At 40.8% G+C, this 12,838-nt stretch overlaps 1 protein-coding gene across 2 annotated transcripts in view; it reads left to right on the forward strand.

Annotated features, from left to right (window-relative positions):
* Positions 1-12,838, forward strand: part of usp32 (ubiquitin specific peptidase 32) — an 85,874-nt gene that overhangs the window by 25,409 nt on the left and 47,627 nt on the right. For both annotated transcript variants that reach the window (XM_047391935.1, XM_047391936.1), the window contains exons 3-5: positions 3,297-3,402; positions 7,465-7,583; positions 9,382-9,541. In XM_047391935.1, coding sequence (XP_047247891.1) covers positions 3,297-3,402; positions 7,465-7,583; positions 9,382-9,541 — 385 coding nt within the window. The remainder of the gene's footprint in view (positions 1-3,296; positions 3,403-7,464; positions 7,584-9,381; positions 9,542-12,838) is intronic.

Below are 12,838 nucleotides of genomic sequence, written 5' to 3' on the forward strand. Positions count from 1 at the left end.
AATTGAGTAGTCTTATTGAATAGCAGGCTATTGTTGTGTAGCTTTATTTAAACAGTGTTTTCATTAACAATAAGAACATCTGAATTTTCTGATGAACATAAAATGAAAAATTAACAATTCAAACCCAGATTTTGTTGTTTGGTTATAAAACACAAATAGAACTACTAACCCAATGCTTCCACTACTGAGCATTATTTTTATTTTTGACAATAAGCAAAAGGTCAGACGTCTGATGATGATCTGGGTTAGTTGATGACTAAGAGCACAGTAACTTTGTGAATTTAGACCTTTGAATATTTGCCACTGAACACATAAACAGTGAAACATTTAGTGATGTTGCCATTAAAAATAAACTTTTGATGACTTATAACGTCTGAATATAAATGTACCTAAAGCAGCGGGCAAAGGGGACAGAGTTAGAAGCATTAGCTGTGGTTCCCAGGGTTTCCCCAGATACTGTGGGGATTCCACAGTGAGTTAGAATAATGTATTTTTGCATACGCTCGTCACTGAAGCGTTTCCCATAGATGCTTGTTTCTGCCATAACATAGGAAGGACAGATCAGACATCACCTTAAATCAAGATCGACCCTTGAACTCCGTACTTCACATTCAGAGGCAGATCTAGGGTGATGATGTTTGGGTGCCTCTGGTGAGCTGCACCCAAACATCAGCCGACATGCTGTTTAAAAACGCACTCTGACATTCAGCTTGTAACGCCTGCTTGCTGAGTATGAACAGTAAGCATCAGTGCCATGTCATCCTGTTACCCTGATGTTTAAAAATTTTCCTTTATATGATCACCGGTGTTATTTTTTAACCGATTTGGGGAAGATTTACCTAAACCATGCTCTAGTCTGCCTCTCAGCTTGCCATGTGCTTTTCATGACAGCTAGCTGTTGGGTTTGAGGTTGATGGGGTTCCCCTGTAATCTCATTTTGCTGTATGTGTTACGTACTTGATCAGGGTTATTTTGCCACAGAAGACACTGAGCGGTTTCAATTGTTTCATTGTGAGCTCAATGAGTTACTAGATATTCATATGTCAGTATGCTTTATATGGAATCAGATTGATTAAATTCCTCAGCTTTGGGGCTCAGAATGAAAATATGAGGTGCTTCCTTCTTTGCTAGCTGTGACAGGAGTCATTCCTATATGTATAAGAAACCATGTAGGAACACCATGTAGTGGTTTCTCTGTGACATGTTGCAGTATTAGCATGTTTAGATAAGGAAAGTTAATTCATTTATATTCAGGAAGACCATCCGGAGGCAACAAAGAGGGAAATGTGGCGGTGGCTTTAGGAAAGTGTGACACACATTAACTTCCTTGTTTAAAACCACAAGTAAGACTCGTTCAGTGTGTGACCTACTGACAAGGACATGCTTCATTAGCTCACTGATTGCACAGGCACCTCCTGCAAGTCAGCTTTGCATGCTTCCCAGACACAGCTGCTCAAGCCTGACCTGGTCAAGGGTCAAACTTTAGTTGCTGCTGGGCTTTACACATCAGTGTGTTGTATAAAGAGGGTACCACCACCATGAGTGACTGAGTATAATGCCTTTTGAAGCTGAGTGTTAATCCTTTCTTTCTCCATTTAAATAAACTAGCCGACAAAAAGCGGCCAAACCCCAAAACCAGAAGGAAGAGGTTAACTCCTGCACTCTGTTAAACTTGTAACTGTTTTTTCCTTTTTCCCTCCACTGGTGGCCTTTATCTTTGTTATTTTTCAAAGTAGGCATACAGGAAGTGGGATGGCGGTGTCAAGGACTGGGGTATACGGGTCACACGCTATTCGCTACGGCATGCATCATGCCCATAAATCTTAAATATGCAACCTTTTGGTCACAGATCTTTGACAGAAACATTGCATATCAAAGGTTTGCTAGGTTAACACTGAGCGGGAGTTTCCCCTTTTTTCTGTTCTTTGTCCAAACATAAAATACATTTGGTCTCTTAGAACAAGTTGCTCATCAAGATGATGAAGAAGGATCAAATATGTCCTCTGTGTTAACTGGTTGACCCTAGCCCGCGCCACAGTTTGGTATGTAACTTTGTATGCAGCTGTCACAGAGGTGCCTGTTATAGCAGCCTTCCCCTCAGTGTGCAGAGAAAATGTCTTGCATCGTTTCATCTGGCTACTATTTATTTGTTTAAAACCAGTGACTCTGGGATCTGACACACACAACCACTATAACCAGAGCTTCAACCTGACCTCAGTTTAAAACAAGCATTGATTTGTGTTGGCTAAAAATGCTTTGCTTTTGCATGGCACAGACACACAGATGTATCGACAGATGTAAAAGAAAAAAAGCATTCATGCGACAAAAGCAGTTTGTATTGCAGTCTTTGCTGCTTATCTAATAAAATCATATTTTCTGCCATTTGAACCCATTAAATTTTGAAAATGAAACATTGATGAACTTAACCTAGCTTTAGCTTTCTTGTTTCTTCTCATTTAAATTTTTTAAATATATTTTTAATTTAAGGCACATGATTCTAGATCAGTAAAAAAACAGAAAGATATATTGTTATTGATGAGCTATTTCAAAGTAAATATGTGAGGTGTTAATGGTTTTATCATTAAGTGATTAATATTAGTTAGAATGTGATTTCAGTGTTTTTTTAAACCCATTTCAGTCTATTTATAAAGCTCCAAATAACAACAAATGTCTTTACAAAACTAACAGATCCAATTAATATTAAGGAATATATATATTACAGTCAGTCCAGTCATACAGACAGACTCAGATTCAGTCAGATACATTATTATAATAAATACATTATTTAGCCGTGATGAAACCGTTTCTGTTTAAGGACACCCAGCCAATCGAATCGAGTCGCTGACTTTCCTGCAATCTCTCTTCCTGGATCAGAATGTAGCAGCAGTGGACAGTCGTTGACTTTACAGCAATCCCTAGTGTTGAGCATGCATGTTGTGACTGTGGAGGAAGAAACCTCCAGCAGAACCAGAACCCGGCTCAGTGTGAACGGCTATGTGCAGCGATTGACTGGGGGGGGGGGGGGTTATTCCATACCTTTAATGCTTCTTTCATGACTCATTCATTTCATTTTAAGGTGTAGGTGGAAAAGCTACACTGTTATCATTTTACAGCTGATGATAAAGGTTCTGTTTGTTCTGAAGCTTATTTACACTTTTGACGATGGTCCTTCTTGCTAGGTTTGTGACTGAAACAAGTTGTTCATGTTGCTGTTGTGAACAGCAGATGATCAATAGTTTTCCCTGTGATATTTTCTGAATGTATTCAGCCTTTCTGCTTGTTTCTGTCTGATTTAGGTGATCTACAGCTCGTTTGGAGGCTCCTCCAAAGGGCTGCACTTCAACAACCTGATAGTGGGCCTGGTGCTGCTGACCAGAGGGCGTGATGAGGAGAAGGCTAAGTGTAAGTAGTTTAGGTTCTTGTTCGTGTTGTTATTGACATAAATATCACTACTGTCTGTGTGTGGAAGTTTACCAACAGCAACAGTCAGTGAAAGTCAGAAGTAGTTTGGTTAAAGAAAATGTCCTTCCCATCAAAACATCATGCTGGTATGAACACATCTATTGTTGAACCTCTGAAGGTTGCGTTTCCACCTGAAACTAAAAGTCAGAGTTGGGTAAGATTGTAATAGAAAAATCCACTATCTGTTTCACTTTTCTCTTATTATTATTATTACACACTAATTAGTTAAACTTGTGAAAGTCTAAGACTGTTTGATTTTTTTAATAAAGTGCTAGTTCATATTGGCTTTTAAAAAAAACCAAGAGTTTAAGGACAACATCACTTAGGAGTCATTCGGTTCACACAAATATGTAAATCTAATGTAGGCACTGCTTTTAAAGTTTGTTCTTATGCTTGTAAAAGTTCCAGCTAGGAACACCAGGGCCATGTATTTTAGAAACATTCTTTAAAAATGGCATAAAAATGGAAATCATGTTGCTTTTACCTTTGTTCTGAGTCTTATTCATGCATAGATAGCAGTTGTAAAAATAACTTGCCTCTATGATTATTTCATTCAGCAGAACACAATAAATGTGCAACAGATGAAGCCAATCATGAACATGTGTTGTACATGTGGCTTTTTTTTTTTAGATCACTTTAATAATTAGCAACGATACGAATTTGGCAACGATCTGAATCAGAATCAGCTTTATTGCCAAGTTCATGCATACAAACAAGGAATTTGACTCTGGTACACTTTGCTCTTTTGTTCTGCTTTTGCATTACAGAATATACAAATTTACAATGTACAATATACAATGTACAATGCAATATTCTGCATTACAGAATATACAAATTTACAATTTACAATGTACAATATAAACATATCTAATAAAAAAGGTGCATTTGCAACATCTGTATGCTGTTGTTCTGTACTCTATTGAATGTTCATCAGAGAAACAGCCTGGGGGAAGAAACTGTCTTTGTGGCGGCTGGTTTTAGTGAACAGTGCTCTGTAGCGGCGGCCTGAAGGTAAAACTCTAAACAGTTTATGTACAGGGTGTGTGGGGTCTGCAGAGATTTTAGCAGCTCTTTTCTTAACCCTAGACCTGTATAAGTCCTGGATGGAGGGAAGGTCAGCTCTGATTATTCTCTCTGCAGTCCTGATTATTCGTTGCAGTCTGGACCTGTCCTGTTTTGTGGATGAGCCAAACCACACTGAGATGGATGAAGACAGGACAGACTGAATGATGGCAGTGTAGAAGATGACCAACAGCTCCTGTGGAAGGTTGAACTTCTTGAGTTGCCTCAGGAAGTACAGTCTCTGCTGGGCCTTCTTTCGAACAGTGTCTATGTGTGAAGACCATCTCAGGTCCTCAGAGATGGTGGGTCCTAAGAACCTGAAGTGGTCCACGGCCGATACAGTGTTGTTGAGGATGGTGAGTGGGGTGTATGGGGGATGTGTTCTCCGAAAGTCCACCACCATTTCCACAGTCTTGAGTGGGTTCAGTTCAAGGTAGTTCTGACCACACCAGTGTACCAGCCGATCCACCTGCTGTCTGTATGCAGACTCATCACCGTCCTGGATCAGTCCTATGACAGTGGTGTCGTCTGCAAACTTAAGGAGTTTCACGGACAAGTCCGATGAGGTGCAGTCATTTGTGTACAGAGAGAAGAGGAGTGGGGATAGAACACACCCCTGGGGGGCATCACTACTTATTGATCTGGATCGGGAGAAGATGCTCCCCAGTCTCACCTGCTGCTGTCGGTCTGTCAGGAAGCTGTTGATCCACTGACAGGTGGAGGCTGGGACGTTGAGCTGGGTGAGCTTCTGGTGGACGATGTCTGGTATGATGGTGTTGAAGGCCGAGCTGAAGTCTACAAACAGGATCCTGGCGTACGTCCCCGGACGGTCGAGGTGTTGCAGGATGAAGTGTAGACCTAAGTTAACAGCATCATGTTTGCTTGGTAAGCAAATTGCAGGGGGTCCAAAAGGGGGCCTGTGATGTCTTTCAGGTGCTTCAGCACCAGCCGCTCAAAGGATTTCATGACCACAAACGTCAGGGCTTACAGGCCTGTAGTCATTTAATCCTACGATGGTGGGTTTCTTGGGAACCGGGATGATGGTGGATCGTTTGAGGCAGGAGGGGACCTCACATTTCTCCAGTGACTTGTTGAAGATCCTTATGAAGATCGGAGCAAGTTGATGTGCACAGGCTTTCAGGCATGATGGGGAGACGTTATCAGGTCCTCCAGCTTTCTTTGTTTTCATGCGCTGAAAGAGCCTGTTTACCTCTTCCTCTGAGATCTTTAGTGCAGGCAGAGGATCTGATGGTGGGGGGTTGGTTGCTTTATGGGTGGAATTTGCTCCTGAATGGGATGTAGAGGGGATGATTTGAGGTGTGAATGGCTTCTTGTCATGTCTGCAGTAGAAGCCATTCGGACGGTTGGCCAGGAGACGACTCTGTTCAGGATGGGTACGGGGGCTCCTATAGGCAGTCAGGTTTCTCAGACCGGTAGAAAGGATGTTCTTAAGCTTCTCACTGTAGCTTCTTTTGGCTGCTTTGATCTCCTTTGTTAGTTTGTTCCTGGCCTGCCTGTACCGCGCCCAATCTCTACTGCTGTGAGCTTCTTCCTTTTCCCTGCGCAGATTCCTGAGGTGTGGAGTAAACCATGGCTTGTTATTCCCAAAGGTGCAGAAGGTCTTGGTCTGCACACACATGTCCTCACAGAAACTGATGTATGATGTCACCACATCAGTTAGTTGGTTTAAGTCAGTGGCTGAGGTTTCAAAAACAGTCCAGTCTGTGCATTCAAAGCAGGCCTGTAGCATCTGCTTTGATTCCTCAGTCCACTTCTTAACAGTGTGAACCTTGGGTTTGGAAGCTCTTAGTCTCTGTCTGTAGGTTGGGATGAGGTGGATTAGATAATGATCTGAAAAACCCAGAGCAGCCCTGGTAACAGCATGATATGAGTCCTTTAAAGCTGTGTAACAATGGTCTAGTGTGTTTTTGTCTCTGATGGGACACTTAATATGCTGTCTGTATTTGGGGAGTTCATTTGAGAGGTTTGCTCTGTTAAAATCTCCCAGTATTATGACGAAAGAGTCCGTGTATTTTTTCTCCACGTCTGTAATCAGCTCAGCAAGAGGTTTTTCCGCGGCAGAAGTGCAGCCATGCGGTGGAAAATATGAGCTAATTATTATAAACGAGGAAAACTCTCTCGGTGAATGAAACGGTTTACAGATTATGGAAAATGACTCCAGATCCGGGCTACATGTTTTTCCCAGCGCTTTTATGTCTCTGCACCAACTTTCATTTATATAAAAGCAGATTCCGCCACTTCTCTAAACATCTTTCATTAGCATTAGGCAGAAGCTGATAAATGTTTGGCTGGGGCTACTTTGTTCTCCAAAATATGTTTTGGAGTATGTTGTACCGTTAGTGTTTATATGTAGAATACAGAACAAACATCGTCGCACAGATTATACTTAACATAACACTCAGGTAATACTAACATTAAGGCATTTGCTTGAGCAACAAGTGCATGTTTCATACAGAGCTTGCTGATCATGACAAGATCAAGCACAGGCTTCTATATTCAAGAATCCAAGGAGTTTTAGAAACATTTTATGCTTTTGGGTCTGTATATTTTACCCTTGTGGGTCTGTCCACAGTTGCCCAACAATAAGTCAGATGTAACAGCAGTCAGAGCTTCAGCAGATTTCAGAAGTGGATGAAAACCTGACCTTACTCATTAATCACAGAATCCCAAGATAGTCCTAGTTATTCAATGTTTCACAACACAGAGGAAAACACATATTTACTCTTAAACAACAGAATGCTGAAATCCTTTCCAAATTGTTTAAACTGCTGTTAAATAACCACAACGAATCATCTTATTCCACCAGGACGTCACAGTGGACAGAACCATCACTGGTTCTTAGTGCAGGAGGCCTGCTTGCTGTGATAAAGACGAATGCTCTTTCACACTGTGTGTGTGTGTGTGTGTGTGCACCTTTAGATCTCTTCAGCCTGTTTGCCAGCGATCTCGGTGGATATGCTGTCAGGGAAGATATCGAGGCTGTTCTGCAGGTCCTGGATGGAGAGATCCCATCCTGCCTGAAGATGTGCTTCACAGAGGTCTGTAAACACAGCAAAGGGTTCTCCATGTTTACTGTCAGAACAGTCGGTGATGCTTGTTGTCAAACATCCATGTTCATTAAAGTTTGGCTTCACACCTAGTTATTATATCGGTTATTTTTTTATTTAAGAAACAACTCCAAAAAAATACAAAGGATGCAGTGTAAAATCCACTCCATGCTGCTGCCATTAGCGGCCATTATCTGACTATGTTCATCATTTCTACGACCTAATTCTGCAGCCAACACAACAAAAAGTCTTTTTTTTTTTTAAACTTCTTTATTATTTTCAAAGTTACATTACAATCAGTGCATTTGAGAGGAAGTAGGGTGCAGGCATTGCTGTCCATAAACTTTACTTCCTCTTCATGTACAAATATAGCAGGGTTCTGGGGATTAAGAGTTAGGTTTACAATGGAGAAAGAGAAGAGAAATACCAGTCACAAAAATGATCTAAAATAAGATTCCAAACTTACAATGTCCACCATCTACCTTCACCGCAGGAATTAAAGATATAAAATATCAGGGATAACTTAAAATTCTGCAGTTTTTAATATTACCTGTGCAGATATATGTCTTATATCACTGTTGATGGGCGTGGCCGTCACCATAAAGCGGTTATTGCCTTCTTAGCTATTAAGAGTAATCCTCTAAGTAATTTTATATGCTTGTTGCCACCAGTCTTTTCAATAAAAAGTCTTATTGTTTACTAGGTGAACACAACAGGGTGTTAAGTGTAAAGCCCGGGCGCTCATTGTAATAACTCAGACTGACTCCACCAGACTAGATCACATCCTGACAACAACTGGATGGGCCTTCAGTGACAAGAAATACATTTTAACAATGTAAGACCATGTGACACAACACTTTGTCACAAATAAAAACTGAAGACATTTAAAATACAAATGAAAAAAATCCCCACTGCTTTTAAGTAGTGCCAGTGACTGGTTTGGTTTATTGAGAAGTCAAGGATTTTAACTTTAATGTATTGAAAATGTTAAACATCAACTCTGCCTCCTCATTAGTGCTGAAACATTAGTTCCTGTCTCAGATTTCTGAAGGGGATCGCTTATTCCATAGTGGGTCGCAGGGGAGCTGGTGTCTATCTCCAGCAGTCTACGGGCAGGAGGCGGGGTACACCCTGGACAAGTCGCCAGTCCATCACAGGGCAACATACAAACAACCATGCACACTCTCATTCACACACCTAAGGGCAATTTAGAGAGACCAATTAACCTAACAGGCATGTCTTTCGACTATGGGAGGAAGCTGGAGTACCCGGTGAGAACCCACGCATGCACGGGGAAAACATGCAAACTCCATGTAGAAAGACCCCCGGCTGAGAATCGAACCCAGGACCTTCTTGCTGCAAGGCAACAGTGCTACCAACTGCACCATCGTTTGTTTTGATAATGTTGTTTTGACCATGTTTTGATAATATCATGCAGCTGGTAGACAGCCGGTCTGCTGTTTTTGCTTTGCATGCTTGTTAAGGGTGACACTTCTAACCTAAGAATGCAACTGGCGGTTTTGAACGTTTATATCTCTAGTAGGAGTAAAAAAAAGAAAAAGGATTGCTGTTGGAGTTGTTATAGCAGAGGTTGTCCATGTGTGCTCTCATGGCTGAAGGCTCAAATTGGAAATCCAAATTTTTCAAATGACTGTCAGTTGAATTTGTCTCAGTGAACTCACCTGTCATCCATTCCTCCAGGGAAATTAAACGCACACCTCTACAGCCAGGTGATTTGGCTCCTTGGGGACAACACAGTAATTTGCTCTTGATTGGCATTTTTCTGCAGAGTGACAAGGTGAACTATGAGCGCTTCAGGAACTGGCTCCTGCAGAACAAGGAGGCCTTCACTCTGTCCCGATGGCTTCTCTCCACAGGAGTGTGTGTCACACTGACAGATGACAGTGACACACCCACATTCTACCAGACCCTTGCTGGTGTCACACACTGTGAGTCCATTTAAAAGTATTCTTGTATTTATTATACTCGCATACGTGCATTTGTTTATTTTACATTTGTCACTGACCAGACCGTCATACTGACCAGACTTTTCCGTTGCTTAAACTGTACCACAAACAGGCAAATAAAGATCAAACAAGGACAGTTTGCTCCATCAGCTACCTAACATTGCTCTTCACAAAAGATGACATCACAAACAGATTGTTCAACAAGATGACCACAAACCTAAGCACACAATATGATGCTTTAGATGCTTGCAGATTAAAAGCCCATCAAATTAGCCTCTTTCTCAGTTATTCCTGTGATGTGTTGCTGTTGGTTCCCCTTTAACACATCATCATCATCCCAGTTCTGCCTTAGTAGTAAACATTGTTTGTTTTGTGAATTATTAAAAATGGCTCAGCAGTTGTTAATGCTCAGATGACGTGCTGGCAGTATTTGCGTAGTGAGTGCCCTTCACACTAATAGAGACCCCTAGTAAAGATTTGGAATAATACTTAAATATATTTGCTTTTTCCGTTGCAGTAACATACACACTCACTGAAATATTTAATAATAAAATCCAACCTTTATTATGAGTACATCTACACTGCTCAAAAAAAGGACTTAAAACAAGTCAAAATGAGGCGCTGCCTACAGCGTAGTGTCCAGGTTCTGGACAATACGCTGACAGACACAGCAAACCTTCTTGCCACAGCTCGCATTGATGTGCCATCCTGGATGAGCTCCACTACCTGAGCCACTTGTGTGGGTTGTAGAGTCCGTCTCATGCTACCACGAGTGTGAAAGCACCACCAACATTCAAAACTGACCAAAACATCAGCCAGAAAGCAAAGGTACTGAGAAGTGGTCTGTGGTCCCCACCAGCAGAACCACTCCTTCATTGAGTGTGTCTTGCTAATCTCCAAAGATTTCCCCCTGTTGTCTATTCCATTTGCACAACATGTGAAATTGATTGTCAATCAGTGTTGCTTCCTAAGTGGACAGTTTGATTTCACAGAAGTTTGATTTACTTGGAGTTATATTGTGTTGTTTAAGTGTTCCCTTTAATTTTTTGAGCAGTGTATTTAGTGAGAAAAAGGCAGAGAGGAAAGTCTTTCTGTTTTTGTTCTTCCACAGATGGCACAATTTGCACCTAGATTTTACTTTAAAAGTCATATTTGTGAAGTTATTCTTGCTCAGTCCTCCTCCATTTACTTTTTTATATAATACACATGCCTTCAGTTTTTTCATGTTTTGTCATGTAACAACCACAAACCTCTGTGTTTTTATTGTCATTTCACAAGTTTGATCAACACAAAGTTGCAGATAATCATGAAGTGGACGTAAAGGTTACATGGTTTTGAAATGTTTGTACAAAGAAAATAAGAAAACTTTTAGCCCCCTTGAGTCATTGCTTGATAAAACTCAATTTTCAAACAATGCTGCCATCTGTCCAAAGCTTGGAATCATGTTCTATAACTAACTATAACCAATTACTGATTTAAAACTTCTTCACAGCTTTTTCCCTCACCTCTCTCTCAGTTCTCTAACTAACCCCTGGACCAGCTGGGTTATGGCCTAGATTAAACAAGTAGTTTCTGTTTACTAATTAGGTGACTTCTGAAGGCAATTGGTCGCAGTAGATTTTATTTAGGGACTGAATACCAATATGCACCACATTTGTAAAACATTTTGAACCACTGTGTAATTTTCCACTTCACAATTATTTACCATTTTGTATTAGTCTAGAATGTAAAATCCCAATGAAATATATTGCCATTTGTGGTTGCAACATGACATAAAGTGAAAGAGTATGAAAACATCTGCAAGATACTGAACTTGTATGTTAGACAAAGGGAATTATTTTGTGTCATCTGTATGCAGACATCTATGTCTTCTACTGTTTATCATAGAAGTTCTTCAGGTGTTACAAGTCATTGATGGCCTTATAAAAAAGTATTTCATGAAATTGATTATTTAGGTTGCAGGCCAAGTAAATATAGTTAAGCTTAATTTCACCAATTAGGAGCAAAGGGCTGGAAAGAGCCAATCTTGTCCAGGTAACCTGGCCTTTGCCTTTAATCTGCCTGCTCCTATCTTATCCTCTTAACTCTGTGTGTGTGTGTGTGTGTGTGTGTGTGTGTGCGTGCGTGCGTGCGTGCGTGCGTGCGTGCGTGCGTGCGTGCGTGCGTGCGTTGGAGAAAGAGAGAGAGAGTGACTGACCCAATCGTGGTTCATGACTCTTTCTAGAACAAGAAGGTAAAGCTTGACTCATGACAGAGCTTAGCACAGGGAATCAGCTGCTTGCTAGCCTACTGTCAAAGTGGACGAATTGTTGGGAATTAAAACCTTCCCTGCTGGATGACGTAGATTATGTGAAAGTATTCTTATTGGTGCTGAGTTGACTTTGCTACATGCAGGCTGTGGCAACACCTGTCCAAGGATGTTCCCTGGATGATGGTATGGTATCTCTGCTGCCACTCTGAGAGAGTCGCACCTTTAGGTGGGTATCAGAACTGCAGGGTTAGGGTTAGGGTCTGCTGGAAACCTGTTTATGTTGTGAGTTAAATATGGCTTTTATGCCTTGAACTGCCTCACACTGAGCTTGAGTCAGTTTCGTTTTTGAAATTTATGTAATCGTATGTTCTTAAATGTGAGGAATCTTCCTCTGTTTACCAAGTTTACCATTTATTCATTTACTTAGTGACTGCAGTAAGCTTTTTACAGTGTTATTCCTCAATGTATTGTCATCTTAGGTTTATGTAGCTGTTACTCTGATGTTATGAATATTTTTTAATTATTATTGGTGGCAGGTGTTCATGTCCTTGGGTCATTGTTACTAAAGTAGATGAGCAGATCAATACTGCATAGATATGCAATGATCAGAGTTTTGTTGTTGATTTCCGAACTCCATTTTTGTAAAGGTTTAATCTGTGGATACAGATTTTGGAAAAAGTTATCAGAACAAGATTAAAAATATTTTCCTTAACCTCCATGCCCTGAGCTATCATTAATTATTTATACTAGTAAAAGTTGATGGGCGCTTTACAGCTGTCTCTGTGTGTAGATAACTGAGAAAATAGGTCCTTACCTTAACTCTGAAACTTCCCAAAGTTTGTCAACATTTCCATATCCAGCATGTTCCATGACAGACAGAGGCTAAGAGTTTTAACGGATGAAACAGAGCAGCATTGATGCACTCCATTGAGCCTTCCTGTTATCTCCTGAAAGTTTTGTTTTTTCTTGTTCCCTAGCAGCCTGGGTTATCTGCAGACCCGTCTCAACAAGTTGTTTAACAGAATATT

This window comes from Girardinichthys multiradiatus, chromosome 18 (assembly GCF_021462225.1).
Source record: "Girardinichthys multiradiatus isolate DD_20200921_A chromosome 18, DD_fGirMul_XY1, whole genome shotgun sequence".
Taxonomy (NCBI): Eukaryota; Metazoa; Chordata; class Actinopteri; order Cyprinodontiformes; family Goodeidae; genus Girardinichthys; species Girardinichthys multiradiatus.